Source organism: Oncorhynchus mykiss, chromosome 29 (genome assembly GCF_057628025.1).
Source record: "Oncorhynchus mykiss isolate SJ-2025 chromosome 29, ASM5762802v1, whole genome shotgun sequence".
Taxonomy (NCBI): domain Eukaryota; kingdom Metazoa; phylum Chordata; class Actinopteri; order Salmoniformes; family Salmonidae; genus Oncorhynchus; species Oncorhynchus mykiss.
In genome coordinates, this window is record NC_143050.1 from 30695910 (window position 1) to 30720228 (window position 24319).

A 24319-nucleotide genomic window follows, 5' to 3' on the forward strand; every position below is an offset into this window, starting at 1 on the left:
TAACACCCTACATCAGTTATGCTATCAAAGATAGCAGGCAATTTCTGTTGATGTCAGACAATTATTATAGGTTAGGTTACTGTTCTTTACTTTGCTGTCCAGGTAATATATCTAGTCTAGGTGGTTGCATGCAGAAAAGTGGGCAAACAAAAACAACAGCACACTTGATGTGACACCACCCTAGTTTGACGTAAAAGAAAATACAGCTGTAGCTCTGTGCGCGTGCGCAAAATTGCGGGACTTAGAGAGCAACTGAAGGCGTGCACTAACCTTGTTGAGACCATAATCGATACGAGGGTTCCTCTGGGGGGGAACTATTAGCCCATTGAAAATATTACGAGATGCCGCTTGCATAAATGTTATGGACTTGCGTTGGAACAAATTAAAACACATTATTGAACGGGTTGCAACGGAGCCAACGATATCCTCTGTATACCAACAAAAACACCCAGGCGTGCCTTCTGTTTTTAAGGTGGATATGTTTTGCTAGCAGCTAGCTTACATTGGGGCATTGTGTCTTTGTAAACACTGCGTCAGTTGTGTAAGCTAGCTAGCTACCAAAACAAAAAAAACATGGGACTCGCATATTGTTAAAAGGAGGCTGACTCCTTTCCATTCTTTACCTAAACATGAGAGAAGAAAGTCGTTCTTTCTTAAGAAGGCAGTTCATGGCAATTGAAAGACGGGGTGAACTTTCCTGCTGCCCCGACTTCACGGAGGAGAAAGGGACTTCCGAGAGAGGAGATATGCGACCGTGCAACGCTTGTAATTTTACTTCAAAATAAAACCCCGAGGTTCTGGAGCGATGGAGACCGTGGGGAAATTCGAGTTCAGCAGGAAGGACTTGATAGGACACGGTGCATTTGCGGTGGTGTTCAAAGGCAGGAATAGAGAGGTGAGGGAACGATGTGGCAGTGTCATTGTGTCAATCTAGATTGTGTAAATGTAGCTATTATCCAAATGAAATAGTTACGTCTGAATTGTTATCATTTTTATGTTATCGTACGACCTTAATTTGGACATGGCAGCTGAAAGATGCAATCATCGGGTTTGAGGATGAAAAATATGAACAGCCATTTGCAGATGAAATATGAGTAATAATTTATTACAAGTGAATTATGAACCTAAATTACAATATTTGCCTTTCACAGTTTTGGTGGGTGTGTTTGTGATGGGGATGGTCGAACATCTAGCCTATTATAATTCTATGTTGGGGGGGGGGGGGGGGGGGGGGGGGGGCTTTTGTCTATTTCAAAGGTCTAAACTTGACCATTGATCACAATGGCATGTTGAGACATGTTTGTCCAACAACAACACACTTTATGCTGAGGAGGGAGAATTCTGGTCCCATGGGGAAAATGGAAAGCCAGGCAGGCCTACCTTATTCATTCCACTGTATGTTGTTACTAGTGATGGGGGGAGATACAGTTACATATTGGGATATTATTTTTTGATGATATTGTATCGTTTTGACTATATCGCCAGATTATTTTAGCGCTAGTTGGCTGCACCTGTACCAGTATTTTGTTTAATTCATAGCTTGTTCTCCATATTCTTTTTAATAGGGAGACAATTTGTTAAGTAATTTTCTTATTTCCATGCTTTATAAAAACGTGTTTTCGCATGGCTCTCTCCTGTCCCTCTACAGCAGATATATGGTGCGCAATATGTTTGGAACATCAAATCGCAATAAAATCACAGTATCGAATCCCTGCCAATTCCCAGCCCAAGTTGTTACCAATGTTCCCTCAAAAAAATTCAGCACTGAGCAAATTTCAGGTCTGCTGAGCCAAACTTGAAAGTTGTGAAAATTCTGTGCAACTTCCAGTGTGCATTTACTGTGAACACTGAGGCTGTACCTACTTTAAGTTACAGTTTTAACAGTGGCCATGCAGACTACTGTGGCTATTTGATCAGAGTGGCCTACCATCAAAAACAATGGAGATAATGCATTCAATAACAATTTAACATGGCAATCAATAGCTGTTCTGTCATTCAGCCTACAGTAGCAGCCAATGTGGGGTGTTCAATGTAGGCCTACATTCCATGATACTTTTTCATTCTCTCATTCACAACTTGACAAACACTTGATAATGCCTCAAATTCCCTGGCGGCATCTTCTTTGTGTGGCCTTAATGTCCCTTAAAAAAATCCATGCCTTTTGTAGCCAGTGGTCGTTGTGACCTTGGGCTAAACATAATAATGATAATTCCCTGCTGCGTGCTCCAAAGCTCCTCTCACTCAAATGGCTCCTTCACGTGATTGGGTTTTTCTCACGGGCTACAAGTAAAGACTGACACATCAGGGACGAGGCGCATATTAAGGATCTTGGAAGAACTGTCCACATTTAATTTTCGTCAGCCAACAAGATGAGTAGGCCTAACTAACAGCAAAAGCACTAGCCTATTCCCCATAGTACAAAGGTTTAGCTATTATATTCTGTGCGAGAAAGAAATTCCAAACAGTCTGGGATAGTTGTGGGATAGATCCCAAATGAATTCAACCACTAGCATCAACTTTTTGTGAGGCTGACACAGATCAGAACATTTAGCTTAAAATATTGATAAACTATTAGGCTATTTCTTCACATTATGCAGAAATGCTCACATGACAGCAGGCTATAAGTGCAAATGTTCCACAATGCGATTTATGTATGTAATGCTTTTATTCTAAAGGTGCATTTTTATGGTGAAAATTATCTTCCCCAAATGTAAAATTCACGTGCTGTGTATGTATGCCAGTTAGGCTCTAAACCTGTTGTAAAGCTGATTTAATGTGCTTAAGTTTAAGAAGTTATTTGGCCACTTTAGTTGTGATGCAAACCTTATCAAAACATATAGGCCTATTGGCTAGACTTCATGAGGAGTGCGGCTATGATTAGAAAAGGAATGCTTTACTTGCATTACTACACACAATCTGGGCATTATTCACAAGCTATAGGCTAATTTTGTCACCCATCGGACTAATCTTGATGTCTTTACATATACTAAATAATATACAGTACCGGTCAAAAGTTTGGACAAACCTACTCATTCAAGGGTTTTTCTTTATTTCTTTTTACCTTTTTCTACATTGTAGAATAATAGTGAAGACATCAAAACTATGAAATAACACAAATAACACAGCTTTGCACACTTGGCATTCTCTCAACCAGCTTCATGAGGTAGTCACCTGGAATGCATTTCAATTAACAGGTGTGCCTGCTTTGCTTGAATTGCATTGTTGTTTGGGCCATTAAAAATATATATTTCTGGCCTCCCGGGTGGCGCAGTGGTTAAGGGCGCTGTACTGCAGCGCCAGCTGTGCCATCAGAGTCCCTGGGTTCACGCCCAGGCTCTGTCGTAACCGGACGTGACCGAGGTCCGTGGGGCGACGCACAATTGGCCTAGCGTTGTCCGGGTTATTGGTCGGTGTTGGTCGGGTATTGGTCGGTATTGGTCGGGTTATTGGTCTTTGTCTCCAGCGACTCCTGTGGCGGGCCGGGCGCAGTGCGCGCTAGCCAAGGTTGCCGGGTGCACGGTGTAGCCTCCGACACATTGGTGCGGCTGGTTTCCGGGTTGGACGCGCGCTGTGTTAAGTAGCAGTACGGCTGGTTGGGTTGTGTATCGGAGGACGCATGACATTCAACCTTCGTCTCTCCCGAGCCCGTACGGGAGTTGTAGCAATGATAGTAGCTACTACAACAATTGGCTACCACAAAATTGGGGAGAAAAAAAATACATATATACATATATATACATATATACATATTGCCTTGCCTTGCGAAAGTATCCGGCCCCCTTGAACCTACAAAGTGTTGACAGTGCTGAGTAAGAACTTTAAATTTGAACTTACTCATTACAGCATCTGCTGTATTCGTTGACTGTCTTTCTTTAGTCATGAATTTTCACATTTCAGGCTATAAAACTGTATTTTTTTGTGAAGAACAAGTGGGACAAAATCACATTTATTGGAAATTTCAAACTTTTTTAAAAAACTGAAAAATTGGGCATGCAAAATTATTCAGCCCCTTTACTTTCAGTGCAGCAAACTGAAAGCAAACTCTCTCCAGAAGTTCAGTGAGGATCTTTGAATGATCCTCGTGTCGTTCCACTTCATGATTGTGTCCCACTTGTTGTTGATTCTTCACAAAAAAATACAGTTTTATATCTTTATGTTTGAAGCCTGAAATGTGGCAAAAGGTCGCAAAGTTCAAGGGGGCCGAATACTTTCGCAAGGCACTGGCAAAATGATCACACTTGTAGATCTGTTGTTGTATTACTTGTGAAGCACAGCTAAGTGAGAATACATTTAAATAATGTACTTTTTATTTTACTGGGCTGATGGTGCCGCCTCTCAACATCCCTCCGCTCTCCCTTTGCTCCACTGACACTGACCAAAAAAGGACACTGTCTTCCAGCTGATGGCCAAACTCAAGTCGCACCACATAATTTGCGCATGAGGCAGAAATAATCTTTGTTACTCCTATGAACAGAGAAAGTGAAATATTCCACAATATTAAAAAAGACCCAAGCCGCTAATAATAATAATAACAATGCAAGCCTACAGATCCACTTTCCTACTCATTCATTACTGCTGCAGTGCTTGTTGTAGCGCTCAGTGGAAATAGGAAGAACGTGCATTTTATGGCTTATACAAGTGTTGAATAGCCTACAAAGTGTTGACAGTGCTGAGTAAGAACTTTAAATATGAACTTACTCATTAAAATAGCATCTCTTTGCTGTATTCGTTGACTGTCTTTCTTTAGTCATGGTTTTATACATTTTGAAATCTCACAGTATCAACTTTGCTGTAGCTTTCTTTTATGCCTGCTACGTTACCTCGGACACGGTAATCTGAGCCATCCGATTAGCCAGCAGTAGACCTAATATGGCACTTGATTTACTCTCTGGACCGACCGGTAAGGCAGAGTTTGTACCCTCAGACACATGAAATGGTTACAAATGGAAATAGTTCTCCTACCCTGCATGCAGGGCAGCTGAATCGATTGCACCTAAAGTCAACAGCCCGACACCAAAACAATTAAAGTAGGAACACAAGGTTTTATAGTTAGTTTTTTTTACAGAAATGTTTGCAGATTGACTAGGAATGCCTTGGCTGATATTTCTGTGGGCTGTCCCAGGGACCTGGCCGCGCAGGGGCGCAGTTTAGAAGGAACATAGATTGTTACCGTGGTTACGGTCCAAACACTTAAGACACACCCTATCCCCTCAGCCCTCAATTAAGGGGACACTTCTGAAGACGTATCAGGACGTCTAACGAGTATACACTGGCTGGAAATTGGACAACCTTTGGCTGGAAATTCTTCACTCGTTCATCCCGCGATGATTGTGTTTTCAGCCACCAGTAGCTTGTGGGTGCTTTGCTACAGTCAATTATGAGTGCATGTCTACTTATATTGAATATGTAATTATTAATATATGCCTACTGTATTATAGCTAGCAAATTAATTCGCTAACTAACGTTAGCCTGCCTAGCTGGATCTTCTGAAGAAAAATGTTTTCTTTCTGCAATTTCCAAAGGATAACCAAACAAAGTAGCATAGTAGCAACATTTCTAACTTATTTGCATTCGTTTTTACTTAAACTTGTATGTTGACTTCTCCAGCGATTTTGTTTTGAACTTTTCGCTGACTTTTCTTAGCAGATGTGCAATCGTCGCGAATTGAATTATGGGGAGTTTCAGGCCCCGGAGTGTACATAATTGTACACTCGCAAAGCCGACTAAAAACGAGGCCTGAGGGGCTTACGTTGCAAACTTTCCTTGCATGGCTAATCATTTGGACCACCCTCCAAGATGGCGAGGGGGATTCCCCCAAGGGCATAATGCGAGGGTAAGTGGACGAGGGTGTGTCTTTAAGTGTTTGGACCGCAAGCCCATGTCTTAAGGCGTCTGCATGCTTTGCTTTTCATCCGGAACAGTTTGCATATATTATGACGCCAATTACATTTTGTGAGGTTTTGGTTTTCAGCACGGGTTTTTGCGGCTGTTCGTGCACACATTTTTTTCACCGAGGTAAGTCGAAGTCTGTAACCGAAGTCTATGCCCCTTCGTTGGTGATTGGTTAACATTAGGGATTATTCAATGAACTGTTTATCATACAACGAGAGACGAATAGTTTTCACTTCGTTTTTTTTCACTTGAGATATACTGCACCAAAGATGTTAGATGTAAAATTGCGCGACTAAGAGCTCCTCTGCAAAAAAAACGTCAAAATGAATTATATTTCTTGAGTTATCTTAGATTGATTCAGACTATTTTGAGGAAGTATATACTGGCTACGATGTCTCAAGAATGTCAAACAGTACTATTCCTGCTTTTTTCTCATTTTTCAAACAAAGGTCTTTTAAGGGAGTATGCAAGTCATACTCATTCGGTTTGCCTAGCCACCAGCCGAACCAAAGCACGCATAAGGCTTTATAGTAGGCTACCTTTCCACTTCCTTATGTTCCATGCTTTTTAACGATAAGCATTCATTAAACGGCAGCCAGAAAACATTGGGAAAAATGTGTATTATAATTTTTCATAATTATTTTTGTTTGTCTATAGAAACACGACTGGGAGGTGGCTGTGAAATGCATAAATAAGAAAAACTTGGCAAAATCTCAGACCCTTTTGGGAAAAGAGATCAAGATACTCAAGGTAAGACAACCAGTTTTATTATCGATAGTGTATACAGTAAGACTTTCAATTTGAATAGCTGTAAACTTGCATTTCCCATTTATTTTCCCCAGGAACTAAAACATGAGAACATTGTTGCATTACATGACTTTCAGGTATGTATTAAGCCAAATCCTTAAAGGTGCAATATGCCGAAATCTCTCCACCATATCATGTTTGCAAAAATTTGAATAGTTCACCTAATTTCAGTTTGTGACAAGTGTAGAGAATTATTGTACCATCTACTGTGAAAGACATTGTCAATAACCAAAAATATTGTATTTTCAGCTGTATGAGAAGCAGGTGTACAAAACCAAAACTTGAGAACTGGAGGCATAGAAATAGCGCACATAGAACATATCTACCCCTTCTTAGACTTGATGAGAATGACAACTCTATAACTCAAATTTGATTGTCAATTTGGAAGCAACAACATGTCATTTTTTGGACAGCCTGACCAAATTCACACAAATGTCAGTTATAGATCTGTCATTCTCATTGAAACCAAGTCTGAAGTGGTAGATTTGTTCTATGTACCTATTTATATGCTTCCTGGTCGTAAGTTTTAATTTTGGCTTCTTTTACTTTCATTTTATTACACCAGCTTCAAACAGCTGAAAATACAACATTTTGGGTTACTGAAAATATATTTCACAGCTGTTTAGATGGTACAATGATTCTCTACACTATACATTGCTTGTTTTGTCACATAAACTGAAGATAGGCAATCTATTCATTTTTTTTGCAAGGGGGAGGGGTGAAATGCATATTTTGACCCACTTTTGTTTCATGTTATCTTTGTTGCATTACTTGCTGGTTGTTACACAAGTTTGTTGTTCTGTACTGAGCTTCTCTGTACAATTCATTTATCAATCATTATACGACAGGTGGCACTAATCCTGAATTGGTTAAAACCGCATTCCAGCTGGTGTCTTATCTCACATTTCTTTTAGACTAACATTTAATTTTCAACAGCGGATGTTTGTATAAACCTTGTTGTCTGTCTCTCCGACATTTGCAACATTGTTTCAATATTCAAATTCGATCTCCAGCTGTCCTGTAGTAATGAACTTGTCGGGATGAGGCAGGCAGCGTTTCCCAGCCAGTCGAAATCATGAATCAGCTGGCATAGTTTTTATGGATACACAGTGCCTTCGGAAAGTATTCACACCCCTTGACTTTTTCCACATTTGATAGGTTACAGCCTTATTCAAAAATGTATTGAATTGTTTTTTTTTTCTCATAAATCTACACACAATACCCCATAATGACAAGGCAAAAACACGTTTTTAGAAATGTATAATTGATTGAAAATAAAAAAACATAAATATCATATTTACATAAGTATTCAGACCCTTTACTCAGTACTTTGTTGAAGCACCTTTGGCAGCGATTACAGCCTCGAGTCTTCTTGGGTATGACGCTACAAGATTTGCACACCTGTATTTGGGGAGTTTCTCCCATTATTCTCTGCAGATCCTCTCAAGCTCTGTCAGGTTGGATGGGGAGTGTTGCTGCACAGCTATTTTCAGGTCTCCATAGAGGTTAGATTGGGTTCAAGTCCGGGCTCTGGCTGTGCCACTCAAGGACATTCAGAGACTTGTCCCAAAGCCACTCCTGCGATGTCTTGAGAGGAACCAGGCTCTGACGGGTGGCCAGTCCTCTTCTGGCTGTGCCAGGAGGAGATTATAACATTACATGGCCAAGATGTTCAAACGTTCATAGACGACCAACAGGATCAAATAATAAAAATCACTTTGGTTGTAGAGGGTGCAACAGGCCAGCAACCCAGAAGTAAATGTCAGTTGGCTTTTCATAGCCGATCATTCAGAGTTAGAGACAGCAGGTACGGTAGAGGGAGAGAGTTGAAAACAGCAGGTCTGGGACAAGGTAGCACGTCCGGTGAAAAGGTCAGGGTTCCATTACCTACAGTGCCTTGCGAAAGTATTCGGCCCCCTTGAACTTTGCGACCTTTTGCCACATTTCAGGCTTCAAACATAAAGATATAAAACTGTATTTTTTTGTGAAGAATCAACAACAAGTGGGACACAATCATGAAGTGGAACGACATTTATTGGATATTTCAAACTTTTTTAACAAATCAAAAACTGAAAAATTAGGCGTGCAAAATTATTCAGCCCCCTTAAGTTAATACTTTGTAGCGCCACCTTTTGCTGCGATAACAGCTGTAAGTCGCTTGGGGTAAGTCTCTATCAGTTTTGCACATCGAGAGACTGAAAGTTTTTCCCATTCCTCCTTGCAAAACAGCTCGAGCTCAGTGAGGTTGGATGGAGAGCATTTGTGAACAGCAGTTTTCAGTTCTTTCCACAGATTCTCGATTGGATTCAGGTCTGGACTTTGACTTGGCCATTCTAACACCTGGATATGTTTATTTTTTTAACCATTCCATTGTAGATTTTGCTTTATGTTTTGGATCATTGTCTTGTTGGAAGACAAATCTCCGTCCCAGTCTCAGGTCTTTTGCAGACTCCATCAGGTTTTCTTCCAGAATGGTCCTGTATTTGGCTCCATCCATCTTCCCATCAATTTTAACCATCTTCCCTGTCCCTGCTGAAGAAAAGCAGGCCCAAACCATGATGCTGCCACCACCATGTTTGACAGTGGGGATGGTGTGTTCAGTGATGAGCTGTGTTGCTTTTACGCCAAACATAACGTTTTGCATTGTTGCCAAAAAGTTCAATTTTGGTTTCATCTGACCAGAGCACCTTCTTCCACATGTTTGGTGTGTCTCCCAGGTGGCTTGTGGCAAACTTTAAACAACACTTTTTATGGATATCTTTAAGAAATGGCTTTCTTCTTGCCACTCTTCCATAAAGGCCAGATTTGTGCAATATACGACTGATTGTTGTCCTATGGACAGAGTCTCCCACCTCAGCTGTAGATCTCTGCAGTTCATCCAGAGTGATCATGGGCCTCTTGGCTGCATCTCTGATCAGTCTTCTCCTTGTATGAGCTGAAAGTTTAGAGGGACGGCCAGGTCTTGGTAGATTTGCAGTGGTCTGATACTCCTTCCATTTCAATATTATCGCTTGCACAGTGCTCCTTGGGATGTTTAAAGCTTGGGAAATATTTTTGTATCCAAATCCGGCTTTAAACTTCTTCACAACAGTATCTCGGACCTGCCTGGTGTGTTCCTTGTTCTTCATGATGCTCTCTGCGCTTTTGACGGACCTCTGAGACTATCACAGTGCAGGTGCATTTATACGGAGACTTGATTACACACAGGTGGATTGTATTTATCATCATTAGTCATTTAGGTCAACATTGGATCATTCAGAGATCCTCACTGAACTTCTGGAGAGAGTTTGCTGCACTGAAAGTAAAGGGGCTGAATAATTTTGCACGCCCAATTTTTCAGTTTTTGATTTGTTAAAAAAGTTTGAAATATCCAATAAATGTCGTTCCACTTCATGATTGTGTCCCACTTGTTGTTGATTCTTCACAAAAAAATACAGTTTTATATCTTTATGTTTGAAGCCTGAAATGTGGCAAAAGGTCGCAAAGTTCAAGGGGGCCGAATACTTTCGCAATGCACTGTAGCTCCCCGACACATAAACTATTGCAGCATAGTTACTGGAGGCTGAGACATGAGGGATCAGGAGACACTGCCACTGTCCGACGATAACCCGGACGCGGCCAACCAGGTAGGATATAACCCCACCCACTTTGCCAAAGCACAGCTCCCACACCACTAGAGGGATATCTTCAACCACCAACGTATTACCCTGAGACGAGGCAGAGTATAGTCCACGAAGATCTCCCCCACGGCACGAACCCGAGGTGGGGCGCCAACCCGGACAGGAAGATCACGTCAGTGACTCAACCCACTCAAGTGACGCACCCCTCCTAGGGACGGCATGAAGGAGCACCAGTAAGCCAGTGACTCAGCCCCTGTAATAGGGTTAGAGGCAGATAATCCCAGTGGAGAGAGGGGAATCGGCCAGGCAGAGACAGCAATGGTGGTTCGTCGCTCCAGTGCCTTTCCGTTCATCTTGACACCCCTGGGCCAGACTACCCTCAACCATAGGACCTACTGAAGAGATGAGTCTTCAATAAAGACTTAAAGGTCGAAACAGAGTCTGCGTCTCTCACTTGGATAGGCAGACCATTCCATAAAAATTGAGCTCTATAGGAGAAAGCCCTGCCTCCAGCTGTTTCCTTAGAAATTCTAGGGACAATAAGGAGGCCTGCTGCGTCTTGTGACCGTAGCGTACGTGTAGGTATGTATTGCAGGACCAAATCGGAAAGATAGGTAGGAGCAAGCCTATGTAATGCTTTGTAGGTTTGCAGTAAACCCTTGAAATCAGCCCTTGCCTTAACAGGAAGCCAGTGTAGAGAGGCTAGCACTGGAGTAATATGGTACATTTTTTATGTTCTAGTCAGGATTCTAGCAGCCGTGCTTAGCACTAACTGAAGTTTATTTAGTGCGGGTAGCCGGAAAGTAGAGCATTGCAGTAGTCTAATCTAGAAGTGACAAAAGCATGGATACATTTTTCTGCACCATTTTTGGACAGAAAGTTTCTGATTTTTGCAATGTTACGAAGATTGAAAAAAAAGGTGTCCTTGAAACAGTCTTGATATGTTAGTCAAAAGAGAGATCAGGGTCCAGAGTAACGCCGAGGTCCTTCAGTTTTATTTGAGATGACTGTACAACCATCAAGATTAATTGTCAGATCGAACAGAAGATGTCTTTGTTTCTTGGGACCAGAAACTAAGATCTCTGTTTTGTCCAAGATTGCCGCCATCCACTTCCTTATGTCTGAAACACAGGCTTTGCGGGGAGGGCAGTTTTGGAGCTTCACCATGTTTCATCGAAATGTACAGCTGAGTATTGTCTGCATAGCAGTGAAAGTTAACATTATATTTCCGAATGACATCACAAAGAGGTAAATATATAGTGAAAATAATAGTGGTCCTAAAACGGAACCTTGAGGAACACCAAAATGTACTGTTGATTTGTCAGAGGACAAACCATCCACAGAGACAAACTGATGTATTTCCAACAGATAAGATTTAAACCAGGCCAGAACTTGTCCATGTGGACCAATTTGGATTTCCAATCTCTCCAAAAGAATGTGGTGATCGATGGTATCAAAAGCAGCACTAAGGTCTAGGAGCACGAGGACAGATGCAAAGCCTTGGTCTGACTCCATTAAAAGGTGATTTACCACCTTCACAAGTGCAGTCTCAGTGCTATGATGGCGTCTAAAACCAGACTGAAGCATTTCGTATGCATTGCTTGTCTTCAGGAAGGCAGTGAGTTGCAGCGCACCAGCTTTTTCTAACATTTTTGAGAGGAATGGGAGATTCGATAGAGGCCGAAGGAATTTTAAATTTTCTGGGTCAAGCTTTGGGTTTTTCAAGAGAGGCTTTATTTCTGCCACTTTTAAAGAGGAGACCGTAATTTGCTTTCTAATGATCATGATCTTTTCGTCAAAGTTCATGAATTTATCACTGCTGAAGTGAAAGCCATCCTCTCTTGGGGAATGCTGCTTTTTAGTTAGCTTTGTGACAGTATCAAAAATACATTTTGGATTGTGCTTATTCTCCTCAAGTTGGAAAAATAGGATGATCGAGTAGCAGTGAGGACTCTTTGATACTGCACGGTACTGTCTTTCCAAGCTAATTGGAAGACTTCCAGTTTGATGTAGCGCCATTTCCGTTTCAATTTTCTGTAAGCTTAATTCAGGGCTCAGGTATTTTCTGTATACCATCGAGCTTGTTTCTTATGACAAATGTTTTTTTTAGGGGTGTGACTGCATCTAGGGTATTACGCAAGGTTCGATTTAGTTCCTCATTTAAGTGGTTAACCGATTGTTGTACTCTGACGTCCTTGGGTAGGTGGAGGGAGTCTGGAAGGGCATCTAGGAATCTTTGGGTTGTCCGGGAATTTATAGCAGATTATTTGTTGCAATAGCAAATGTAATAAAAAGGTGGTCCGATAGTCCATGATTATGAGGAAAAACATTAAGATTAGTGATGCACCGACATTACATTTTTGGCCGAAACCAATATCTGATATTTTCCTGTTCTGGCCACCCCTCAAAGGTTTCTAGGTTTCTTCCTAGGTTCTGGCCTCTAGGGAGTTTTTCCTAGCTACTGTGCTTCTACACCTGCATTGCTTGCTGTTTTGGGTTTTAGGCTTTGTTTCTGTACAGCACTTTGTGACATCAGCTGATGTAAGAGGTGCTTTATAAATACATTTGATTGATTTGTGACATGCGCCGAATACAACAAGTGTAGACTTTACCGTGAAATGCTTACTTACAAGGCCTTAACCAACAGTGCAGTTCAAGAAAAATAAAATAATGTAAATGTAAATTGTCCGGTGGCGATTTTATGAATTGTTCAGCAGTCTTATGGTTTGGGGTAGAAGCTGTTGAGGAGCCTTTTGGTCATAGACTTGGCGCTCCGGTACCGCTTGCCATGCGGTAGCAGAGAAAACCGTCTATAACTTGGGTGACTGGAGTCTCTGACAATTTTATGGGCTTTCCTCTGACACCACATATTATATAGGTCCTGGCAATGCTGAGCAGTTGCCATGCCAGGTGGTGATACAACCGGTCAGGATACTCTCGTTGGTGCAGCTGTATAAATCATTTTCAGGATATGGGGACCCATGCCAAATCTTTTCAGTCTCCTGAGGGGGGAAAGGTTTTGTCGTGCCCTCTTCATGACTGTCTTGGTATGTTTGGACCATGGTAGTTCGTTGGTGATGTGGACACCAAGGAACTTGAAACTCTCGGCCCGCTCCACTACAGCCCCATTGATGTTAATGGGTGTCTGTTCGGCCCACCTTTTCCTGTGGTCCACGATCAGCTCCTTTGTATTGCTCGCATTGAGGGAGAGGTTATTGTCCTGGCACCACACTGCCAGTTCTCTGACCTCCTCCCTATAGGCCGTCTCATCGTTGTCAGTGATCAGGCCTACCACTGTTGTCGTCAGCAAACTTAATGATGGTTTTGGAGTCGTGTTTGGCCACGCAGTCGTGGGTGAACAGGGAGTACAGAAGGGGACTAAGTACACATGCATGAGGGGCCCCAGTGTTAAGGATCAGTGTTGTTGCCTACTCTTACCACCTGGGGGTGGCCCATCAGGAAGTCCAGGATCCAGTTGCAGAGGGAGGTGTTTAGTCCCAGAGTCCTTAGCTTAGTGATGAGCTTTGTGGGCACAATGGGGTTGAACGCTGATCTGTAGTCAATGAACAGCATTCTCACATAGGTGTTCCTTTTGTCCAGGTGAGAAAGGGCAGTATGGATTGAGATTGCGTCATCTGTGGATTTATTGGGGCGGTATGCGAATTGGAGTGGATCTAGGGTGTCCGGGAGGATGCTGTTGATGTGAGCCATGACCAGCCTTTCAAAGCACTTCATGGCTACCAACGTGAGGGCCGTGGGGTGGTAATCATTTAGGCAGGTTACCTTTGCTTCCTTGGGCACAGGGACTATGGTGGTCTGCTTGAAACATGTAGGTATTACAGACTCGGTCAGGGAGAGGTTGAAAATGTCAGTGAAGACACTTGCCAGTTGGTCTGTGCATGCTTTGAGTACACGTCCTGGTAATCCGTCTGGCCCAGCGGCTTTGTGAATGTTGACCTGTTTTGTTCACATCTGCTACCGAGAGGGTTATCACACAGTCATCCAGAACAGCTGGTGCTCTCGTGCATGCTTCAGTATTGCTTGCCTCGAAGCAAGCATAAAAGGCATTTAGCTCATCTGGTAGGCTCGTGTCACTGGGCAGCTCGCGTCTGGGTTTCCCTTTTGTAGTCCGTAATAGTTTTCAAGCCCTGCCACATCCGACGTGCATCAGAGCCGGTGTCGTAGGATTCAATCTTAATCCTGTATTGACGCTTTGCTTGTTTGATGGTTCGTCTGAGGGCATAGCGGGATTTCTTATAAACGTCCGGATTAGTCTCCCGCTCCTTGAAAGTGGCAGCTCAAGCCTTTAGCTCGATGCGGATGTTGCCTGTAATCCATAGCTTCTGTTTGGGATATGTACGTACAGTCACTGTAGGGACAATGTCACCAATGCACTTATTGATGAAGCCGATGACTGAGGTGGTGTACTCCTCAATGCCATTGGATGAATCCCGGAACATGTTCCAGTCTGTGCTAGCAAAACAGTCCTGTAGTGTAGCATCCGCATCATCTGGACACTTCTGTATAGAGCGAATCACTGGTACTTTCTGCTTTAGTTTTTCCTTGTAAGTAGGAATCGGGAGAATAGAATTATGGTCATATTTGCCAAATGGAGGACGGGGAAGAACTTTGTATGCTTCTGTGTGTGGGAGTAAAGGTCTAGGATTTATTTTCCTTGGTTGCACATGTGACATGCTGGTAAAAAGTTGGTTAAACTGATTTAAGTTTGCCTGTATTAAGGTCCCCGGCCACTAGGAGTGCCGCTTCTGGGTGAGCATTTTCTTCTTTGCTTATGGCCTTATAGAGTTGGTTGAGAACGGTCTTAGTGCCAGCTTCGTTTTGTGGTGGTAAGTAGACGGCTACGAATAATACAGATGAAATCTCTCTTGGTAGATAGTGCTGTCTACAGCTTATTATAAGGTACTCTACCTTAGATGAGCAAGACCTCAAAACTTTTTAAGATTAGACATCGCCCACCAGCTGTTATTGACAAAAATACACACCCCCACCCCCATACCAGAGGTAATGTCTCTGTTCTGCCGGTGCATGGAAAATCCTGCTAGCTCTGTATTGTCCGTATCTTCGTTCAGCCGCGTCTCGGTGAAACGTAAGATGTTACAGTTTTTAATGTCCCATTGGTAAGATAATCTCATTTTATTGTCCAATGATTGCACATTAGCAAGAAGAATGGAAGGCAGTGGGAGTTTACTCGCTCGCCTCCGGATTTTCAGCAGGATGCCCGATCTGCGAACCCTTTTCTGGAGTCTTTTCTTCACGCAAAAGCCGTTGATCTGGGCCTGTTCCAATGCAGGCAGGATATCCTTCTCGTTGGACTCGTTAAAGGAAAAAGTTTATTCCAGTCCGCGGTGAGTAATCGCTTTTCTGATGTTCTTTTCGGTCATAAGAGGCGGTAGCAGCAACATTATGTACACAATAAGTTAAAAAGTAAGTAACACAAAATGCCAAAAAAAATAAAACAAAATAGCACAAGTGGTTGGGAGAATGTAAAATGTCAGCCATGTCCTTCGGCACCGTCCTTTACACATAACACTACACAACACATAACCCAGTCCGGTCGAGCCTCACTAGCCAGATGAAGCTAGCTGGCTGCTTATAAATTTAGCTTTGAGAAACAGGGTTAAGTAGCTGGCTAGCTATTTATTTTCATGAACTGAAGTTCCATTTCAATAGGCAAACAACAAGTGGCAACCTAGCTAATACTTACTCACAAGGATTCCTAAATCATTGCTAAGAATAATGAAAATGACTGCAGTTTCTACTGGTCATTGTTTTTAGGCTGGGCAGCTAGGTACCAAGCTAAAGCTAGCTACCCCAGAAGTTGCGGTGGAACAAATGATGCTTATTACCAATGCAGTATTGTAAACCCATCAGTGTTTGCTTGTTTGCAGACTTTTTTTGTACAGCTTTGACAGTGCTACTGTATCTTTTTTGACACGCAAAGACCCAAACAATGTTCCATTGAATGTATGTTGTGAAGCTCATGGCAGTGGCACTATTACTTTGTTACTCCGGTAGGGCAACATCTGAAAAATAGCGCACTTGGTAGTGTGTACCGGTGCTCAACCAGTCGGCGAAAGCCAACATCACCCACGACAGAGAACGATTGATCGTCAAGGGAAATTAATTCCATTATCTTGGCTTTAATGGATTTCGCCTTTGAGTTGTGTCGCTGAAATTTTCTTACTCTTTCAAATGACTGCTCGACTTGTTGACTGCTTGATCTACACAGCAGACGTTGAAGGCTGGAATGCTGTGTTGCACATGTAGCGCAAAAGTTTACGTGGCGTCATTACGTCACATAGGTATGCGCGGTAGCTTTGACATCGGTTTTTAACATCCGCGTTAAACTAGACATCGGGCCGATACCGATGTTGGCATTTTTAGCTAATATCGTCCGATTCTGATAAAAAAAAGTCTGTGGACTTTTCCATGTGAATATTAAAGTCACCAAAAACTTGAATATTATCTGCCATGACTACAAGGTCCGATAGGAATTCAGGGAACTCGGTGAGGAACGCTGTATACGGCCCAGGAGGCCTGTAAACAGTAGCTGTGAAAAGTGATTGAGTAATGTGTGTAGACTGATGAGGACATTGTTTTTGTTTAATCCATTTTTAGAATAAGGCTATAACGTAACAAAATGTGGAAAAATTGAAGGAGTCTGAATACTTTCCAAATGCACTGTATTTGAAAAAATATAAATTTTAGAAACAAATGAATTGGTTGAAAGAACAGACGACTTTCAGTTTACCAATATTTTTTCCCGCCGGACAGAGTTCCCACACTCTTGCAAGGGTACGAACTAGGCTAGGGTAACAGTGTTGTGCAACGGGAAGCTAACCAAAATCATGAGGCCTACTTTGTGGGCAAACAGAGTGAGACCTATTTGGAAGGGTCCAATTAGAGGGGTAGTGTATTGTCCTACTCTACACTCCAGTTGGTGAGCTCTGTCAATCACTAAAGTGTTAATATGTCCTGTTATCTTGTGTACAGTATCTCAGCCCCTGCAGGATTTTAGAGCAGGGCAGTTTTATCACCTCCCTGGCTGGCATGTAGGCCTACACTTTTCTCGGCACGTAGCATTGGGGAGGAGCGCTGCTTGATTTTACACAGCTGACACTGTTCGTGCTCTGTTATAGGCTGGTCGTCATAAACAGGAGATGTTACCAGGTCAGTAAGCCAAAACCACCTCGGGTAGACAAGTATGTCTGGCCCTGCCTGCCTGGCAAAGCACAATGGAAACCAGACGGCTGGCTTGCTGGCTGCAATCACCAACATGGCCAAAAAGACAACTTCAGAAGCGCTGACTCTGCAGTAGTTAACTCTAGGATGAGCCATTACTCAGCTCTGATTGGCTGTTGAAAGAGACCTAGAGAGGGAGAAAGAGCAGAGTCATCTGTTGCTATTTGATAAGAGGGCGTTTAAGTGGGCTGCACTGTCTTGTTTTTGTAAGGCCTGTGCTATGGCTGACATGCTGTTGGTAAAAATGAGAGAGACACAATGGTTGTTTGGGCTCAGTAATGCCCAATTGTTTTCAGTGGCAAAAAGCAGCCTAGCTTCTGAGGTTGGCATAATATGGTGTGTGACTCAGGTTTATGACTCTGTTTGTTTATGCTCTCTCGAAGAGCATTAGTTGTGGTTTCAGAGAACAGACTTGTACCCTCTCTTAAACAGTGAACCTCCCTGGTGATCCAATATTTTGCCTTTGTCAGCCAAGTCGAGCTGTCCCCCCCCACCCACCACAAAATCCAATTAGTTGTAATGCAGACTCAGCCTGATGTGCCAACTTGTAGCTATGGGCGACGACTGGCCTATTAGTTCTGAAAGTGTCATTTTCCTGTTTGTCATGCACCCCCCCATCTTGTTTGCTCTTGATATGGCTCTGTGGCCTAATCCTTGCTCTCAGTATGATGTGCGATGAGCTCAGTTCTATTGTTGTAGAGAACCCTGATATTGATCCTCTTTACATTTAGCTGAGTGAGTGTGAAGACTCAGACAATCCCTTTAGCTTTAGCATAGTTCACACTTCAGCCGGCACAGCGGGGAGGTTTTGTGGCCTCTTGACCACTCCTGTTCAGCGCTAACCTCCGTGACTTCCGAGCAGACATGGCCCATACCTTAACCCTGTTGACTCAGCATGGATGACCCAGAGATTTAGGCTAGCGAGTAGCGACGTGTCATTAACTCTTTACCTCCGGGTTGAGCTCAAACCACTTGAAAGGTCAGTAGTCATTATAGTGGATGATTTCAAATAAGATGGGAACATAAGTTCCAGTGAGGTAGACTTTTATTTGACGAACATCAACTTCTAACTGAACATATCTTTCTCCTGAAGTGTCCCTGTTCACAGTAGTCATCACTTTTCATTTACCTCTCCTACTTCAGGGAAACGGTAACCATCTAGTTATGTCACCGAGCACAAGTATGTATGTGCCTTCAACACCTCCTGCTCTATAACACACAGTCACAACATTCCTATTGTAAGTGTTGACATGCTAAAACCCCAGACACCTGTATTGTTGTTTTTCTCTTGTCGTCTGCCACAACCCTGACTTGCGTTTGTTTCTCTCTCTCTAGGAAACGGCCAGTTCTGTGTACCTGGTCATGGAGGTAAGCTACTGGTGTCAATTCTGTCTTTGGCCCTTGTTTTGGTGTCAGGTTCAACACACACACTCCTGCTCCAACTCAGTGGTTCTCATCCTGGTGGCCGCAAGAAGGTTTTGATAGAGGTCGCAAGTGTGAAGCTATATATGTTAATAGGCTACATATACCTATTTTATATTTATGTCTTTGCCTATTCTATTTGGTAACTAACATAAGCCTATGGTATTGCACCAAATTCTTGTCTCAAAGACATAACTTGCTTCAGAACCAAAATGTGTGTCTTGACTGTTGACCAATGACCAGTCATCAGCATTGGCGCGCAAAGGCACTTATGCAGAAAGCACTTGTTTTATTTTCTCCGGTTTTGTCTGGCAAAAACAGAGTAGGCCTACACTTATATTCTCCATGTAAAATACAGTTTAGCAATCTGCTACTGACGCATCTTTACCAGAACAATAGGCTACCTGTTGATTTCATTGATTATTTTCATATTTCAGATAGGCCTTGTTTGGGAGGCTACTGGCTATATACAGTGCATTTGGAAAGTATTCAGACCTCTTGACTTTTTCCACATTTTGTTATGTTACAGCCTTATTCTAAAATGTATTAAATTGTATTTTCCCCTCATCAATCTACACACAATACCCCATAATGACAAAGCAAAAACAGGTTTTTAGACATTTTTGAAAATGTATTAAAAAACTTAAATATAGCTTTACTAGGTAAAGCTTTGTTGAAGCACCTTTGGCAGCAATTACATTCTCAAGTCTTCTAGGGTATGAAGCTACAAGCTTGGCACACCTGTATTTGGGGAGTTTCTCTCACTCTTCTCTGCAGATCCTCTCAAGTGTCAGGTTGGATGAGGAGCGTCGCTGCACAGCTATTTTCAGGTCTTTCCAGAGATGTTTGATCGGGTTCAAGTCCAGACTCTGGCTGGGCCACTCAAGGACATTTAGAGACTTGTGTCGAAGCCACTCCTGTGTTGTCTTGGCTGTGTGCTTAGGGTCATTGTCCTGTTGGAAGATGAACCTTCGCCCCAGTCTGAGGTCCTGAGCGCTATGGAGCAGGTTTTCATAACGGTTCTCTCTGTACTTTGCTCCGTTCATCTTTCCCTCAATCCTGACTAGTCTCCCAGTCCCTGCCGCTGAAGAATATCCCCACAGCATGATGCTGCCACCACCATGCTTCACCGTAGGGATGGTGCCGGGTTTCCTCCAGGCGTGACGCTTGGCATTCAGACCAGAGAATCTTGTTTCTCATGGTCTGAGAGTCCTTTAAGTGCATATTTGGCAAACTACAAGTGGGCTATCATGGGACTTTTACTGAGGAGTGGCTTCTGTCTTTTTTACAAATATTTTTAGGCACCTCAGTTAAGAACAAATTCTTATTTACAATGACGGCCTACCCCGGCCAAACCTGGATGACGCTGAGCCAATTGTGCACCACCCTATGGGACTCCCAATCACGGCCGGATATGTCACTCTACCATAAAGGCCTGATTGGTGGAGTGCTACAGAGATGGTTGTCCTTCTTGAAGGTTCCACAGAAGAACTGTGGAGCTCTGTCAGAGTGACCATCGGGTTCTTGGTCACCGCTCCCTTCTCTCCCGATTGCTCAGTTTGGCCTGGCGGCCAGCTCTTGGTGGTTCCAAACTTCTTCCATTTAAGAATGATGGAGGCCACTGTGTTCTTGGGGACCTTCAATGCTGCAGATGTTTTTTGGTATCTTTGCCCAGATCTGTGTCTCAACACAATCCTGTCTCGTAGCTCTTCGGGCAATTCCTTAGACCTCATGGCTTGGTTTTTGCTCTGACTTGCGCTGTCAACTATGGGACCTACAGTTGAAGTCGGAAGTTTACATACACTTTAAAACTCGTTTTTAAACCACTCCGCAAATGTCTTGTTAACAAACTATAGTTTTGGCAAGTCAGTTAGGACATCTACTTTGTGTAAGACAAAAGTAATGTATCCAACAATTGTTTACATACAGTGAATTCTAAGGGAAATAATCAGTATCACAATTCCAGTGGGTCAGAAATGTACATACACTAATTTGACTGTGCCTTTAAACAGCTTGGAAAATTCCAGAAAGGGATGTCATGGCTTTAGAAGCTTCTGGTGGGCTAATTGACATCATTTGAGTCAATTGGAGGTGTACCTGTGGATGTATTTCAAGGCCTACCTTCAAACTCCGTGCCTTTTTGCTTGTCATCATGGGAAAATTAAAATAAATCAGCCACAACCTCAGAAAATAATTGTAGACCTCCACAATTCTGGTTCATCCTTGGGAGCAATTTCCAAACTGCCTGAATGTACCACGTTCATCTGTACAAACAATAGTATGCAAGTATAAACACCATGGGACCACGCAGCCATCAAACCGTTAAGGAAGGAGACACGTTCTGTCTCCTAGAGATGAACGTACTTGTGAAGATGCTGGAGGAAACAGGTACAAAAGTATCTATATCCACAATAAAACGAGTCCAATATCGACATAACCTGAAATGCCGCTCAGCAAGGAAGAAGCCACTGCTCCAAAACCACCATAAAAAAGCCAGACTACGGTTTGCAACTGCACATGGGGACAAAGATCATACTTTTTGGAGAAATGTCCTCTGGTCTGATGAAACAAAAATAGAACTGTTTGGCCATAATGACCATCGATATATTTGGAGGGAAAAGGGGGATGCTTGCAAGCCAAAAAACTCCATCCCAACCGTGAAGCACGGGGGTGGCAGCATCATGGTGTGGGTGTGCTTTGCTGCAGGAGGGGCTGGTGCACTTCAAAAAATATATTTTATTTATTTAATTTTTACCTTTTATTTAACTAGGCAAGTCAATTAAGAACAAATTCTTATTTTCAATGATGGCCTAGGAACAGTGGGTTAACTGCCTTGTTCAGGGGCAGAACGAGAGCTTTTTACCTTGTCAGCTCGGGGGTTTGAACTTGAAACCTCTAACCACTACGCTACCCTGCCGCCCCAGATTGCATCATGAGGCAGGAAATTCTGTGGATATATTGAAGCAACATCTCAGGAAGTTAAAGCCTGGGTCTTCCAAATGGACAATGACCCCAAGCATACTTCCAATGTTGTGGCAAAATGGCTTAAGGTCAACAAAGTCAAGGTATTGGAGTGGCCATCATGAAGCCCTGACCTCAATCCCATAGAAAGTTTGTGGGCAGAACGGAAAAGGCGTGAGCGAGCATGGAGGCCTACAAACCTGACTCAGTTACACCAGCTCTGTCAGGAGGAATGGGAAAAAATTCACCCAACTTATTGTGGGAAGCTTGTGGAAGGCTACCCAAAACGTTTGATCCAAGTTAAACAATTGAAAGGCAATGCTACCAAATACTAATTGAGTGTATGTAAACGTCTGACCCACTGGGAATGTGATGAAAGAAATAAAAGCTGAAATAAATCATTTTCTCTACTATTATTCTGACATTTCACATTCTTAAAATAAAGTGGTGATCCTAACTGACCTAAGACAGGGAATTTTTACTCGGATTAAATGTCAGTAATGGTGAAAAACTGGGTTTAAATGTGTTTGGCTTAGGTATATATAATCTTCTGACTTCAACTGTATATAGACCGGTGTGTGCCTTTCCAAATCATGTCCAATCAATTGAATTTACCACAGGTAGACTCCAAGTTGTAGAAACATCTCAAGGATGATCAATGGAAACAGTATGCACCTGAGCTCAATTTCGAGTTTCATAGCAACGGTTCTGAATATTAATGTAAATAAGGTATTTCAGTTTTTTATTTGAAATACATTTTCAAAAACGTCTATACACCTGTTTTCGCTTTGTCATTATGCGGTGTTGTGTGTAGATTGATGAGTAAAAAAATATATTTTTATCAATTTTAGAATAAGGCTGTAACGTAACAAAATGTGGGAAAAGTGAAGGGGTCTGAATACTTTCCGAATGCACTGTATGTCTCCTAATGTCTTTTTTATTATTTTTTATCTCCCTCTCTCTCTAGTACTGCAATGGTGGGGACCTGGCGGACTATCTGCACTGTAAGTGGACTGTGTCATTGGTCAAACGCCCAGGGAAGCTCTTGGGTCTTTCTTGAATTAAGGTGGCATTTGTGCATGGCATTTTGGAGAAAAAATTAACTGTCGTCTTCTAAATCAACTTATCTGGTAGCTCAATGACTTCAAATAATATGTTCCATTATGATTACATTGTGTCACCAGTAGGAGTACTAACTCCAATGAGACGTTTTAGGTTTGTGAGAATTTTCTGAAATGGAGGGAATGTTCTAAGGTCATTAGTGAGATGATTAATCATTTTACTCACAATGTTATTTACTTTCATTTAAATGGAGTAACGCCAAGTGACACTTTGGATTTAGACACCAAATTATCAATGGAATCTTACAAATAATGACATAATAAAAGGGTTGTGATTAGCTAATAATTTTCTTTAATGTAGACCCCTCCCCCAATACGTTTGCCACAGGAGAGAATACTCAAGGTCCTAAATGTTTGTAATGAGTGATTTTCAAGGCGGTAACACCAATGACACATTATACTAGTAAAATAAATAGGTATTTGAATAGCCTTTTTTTCTTGATCTATACAATATATTAAATACTTTTTTTCACTTTCTAGCATTCAAGATAAACAGATAGCTCTCAAGCAGGACACACACGCATAGGATTGTCTACCAATCGCCAGCCAAGGGTAATTAGCACCACTGAACAGTGTCAGCAGTCAATCTCTTTTGTGTTCACACAACAAAGACCTTGAAGTCGTCAGCCACAAAGCTGTGTTAAAATACTCCAAACCATAAGGTGGCAGAAGCGTTGTTTGGCAATGCATGTCTGTGTTTGGCAATGCATGCACGTGTTGCTTAGTTTATGGTCTAGATTCCAATGTTGGCTAGCTAGCTGAGCTAATGTTGCTATTTTGTAGAAAGCCCTTGTTGAGACTAGCCAGATGGCCACAGCTAGATAAATACCTAGTAAAACGAAGAAGAAACTTTTTTGAATCACTCTCCATAATCCCATACTCCCAGTGCCAGGCCATTGCCAAATGTTTAAATAACTAGCTAATGTTAGCATATTCACTTGCTACCACAACATTATGTACTAGCTAGCTAGAAAATGTGTTTACTTCCCTGTTACTGAGTATTTTTCCTTTGCCAAGATAATCCATCCACCTGACAGGTGTGGCATATCAAGAAGCTGATTGAACAGCATGATCATTACTCAGGTGCACCTTGTGCTGGGGACGATAAAAGGCCATTCTAAAATGTGCAGTTTTGTCACACAACACAATGCCACAGCTATCTCAGGTTGCCCAGTAATCTGAAATCAATAGATTAGGGCATAAATTAATTTATTTCAATTGACTGATTTCCTT

General features: G+C 42.3%; 1 protein-coding gene across 12 annotated transcripts in view; it reads left to right on the top strand.

The window, feature by feature from the left end:
* The first annotated feature begins 208 nt into the window (after nt 1-208).
* LOC110509735 (serine/threonine-protein kinase ULK1) overlaps nt 209-24319 on the top strand; it is a 49203-nt gene continuing 25092 nt past the window's right edge. For 8 of the 12 annotated variants that reach the window (XM_021590807.3, XM_021590809.3, XM_090227014.1 and 5 more), the window contains exons 1-5: nt 209-895; nt 6550-6642; nt 6735-6776; nt 18918-18950; nt 22933-22969. In XM_021590807.3, the coding sequence (XP_021446482.2) occupies nt 806-895; nt 6550-6642; nt 6735-6776; nt 18918-18950; nt 22933-22969 (295 nt within the window). In that variant the 5' untranslated portion in view covers nt 209-805. Of the gene's footprint in view, nt 896-5865; nt 6016-6549; nt 6643-6734; nt 6777-17479; nt 18763-18917; nt 18951-22932; nt 22970-23566; nt 23639-24319 lie in introns of those variants that run through there. The other 4 variants (XM_090227016.1, XM_090227017.1, XM_090227015.1 and 1 more) reach the window with 4 other exon arrangements.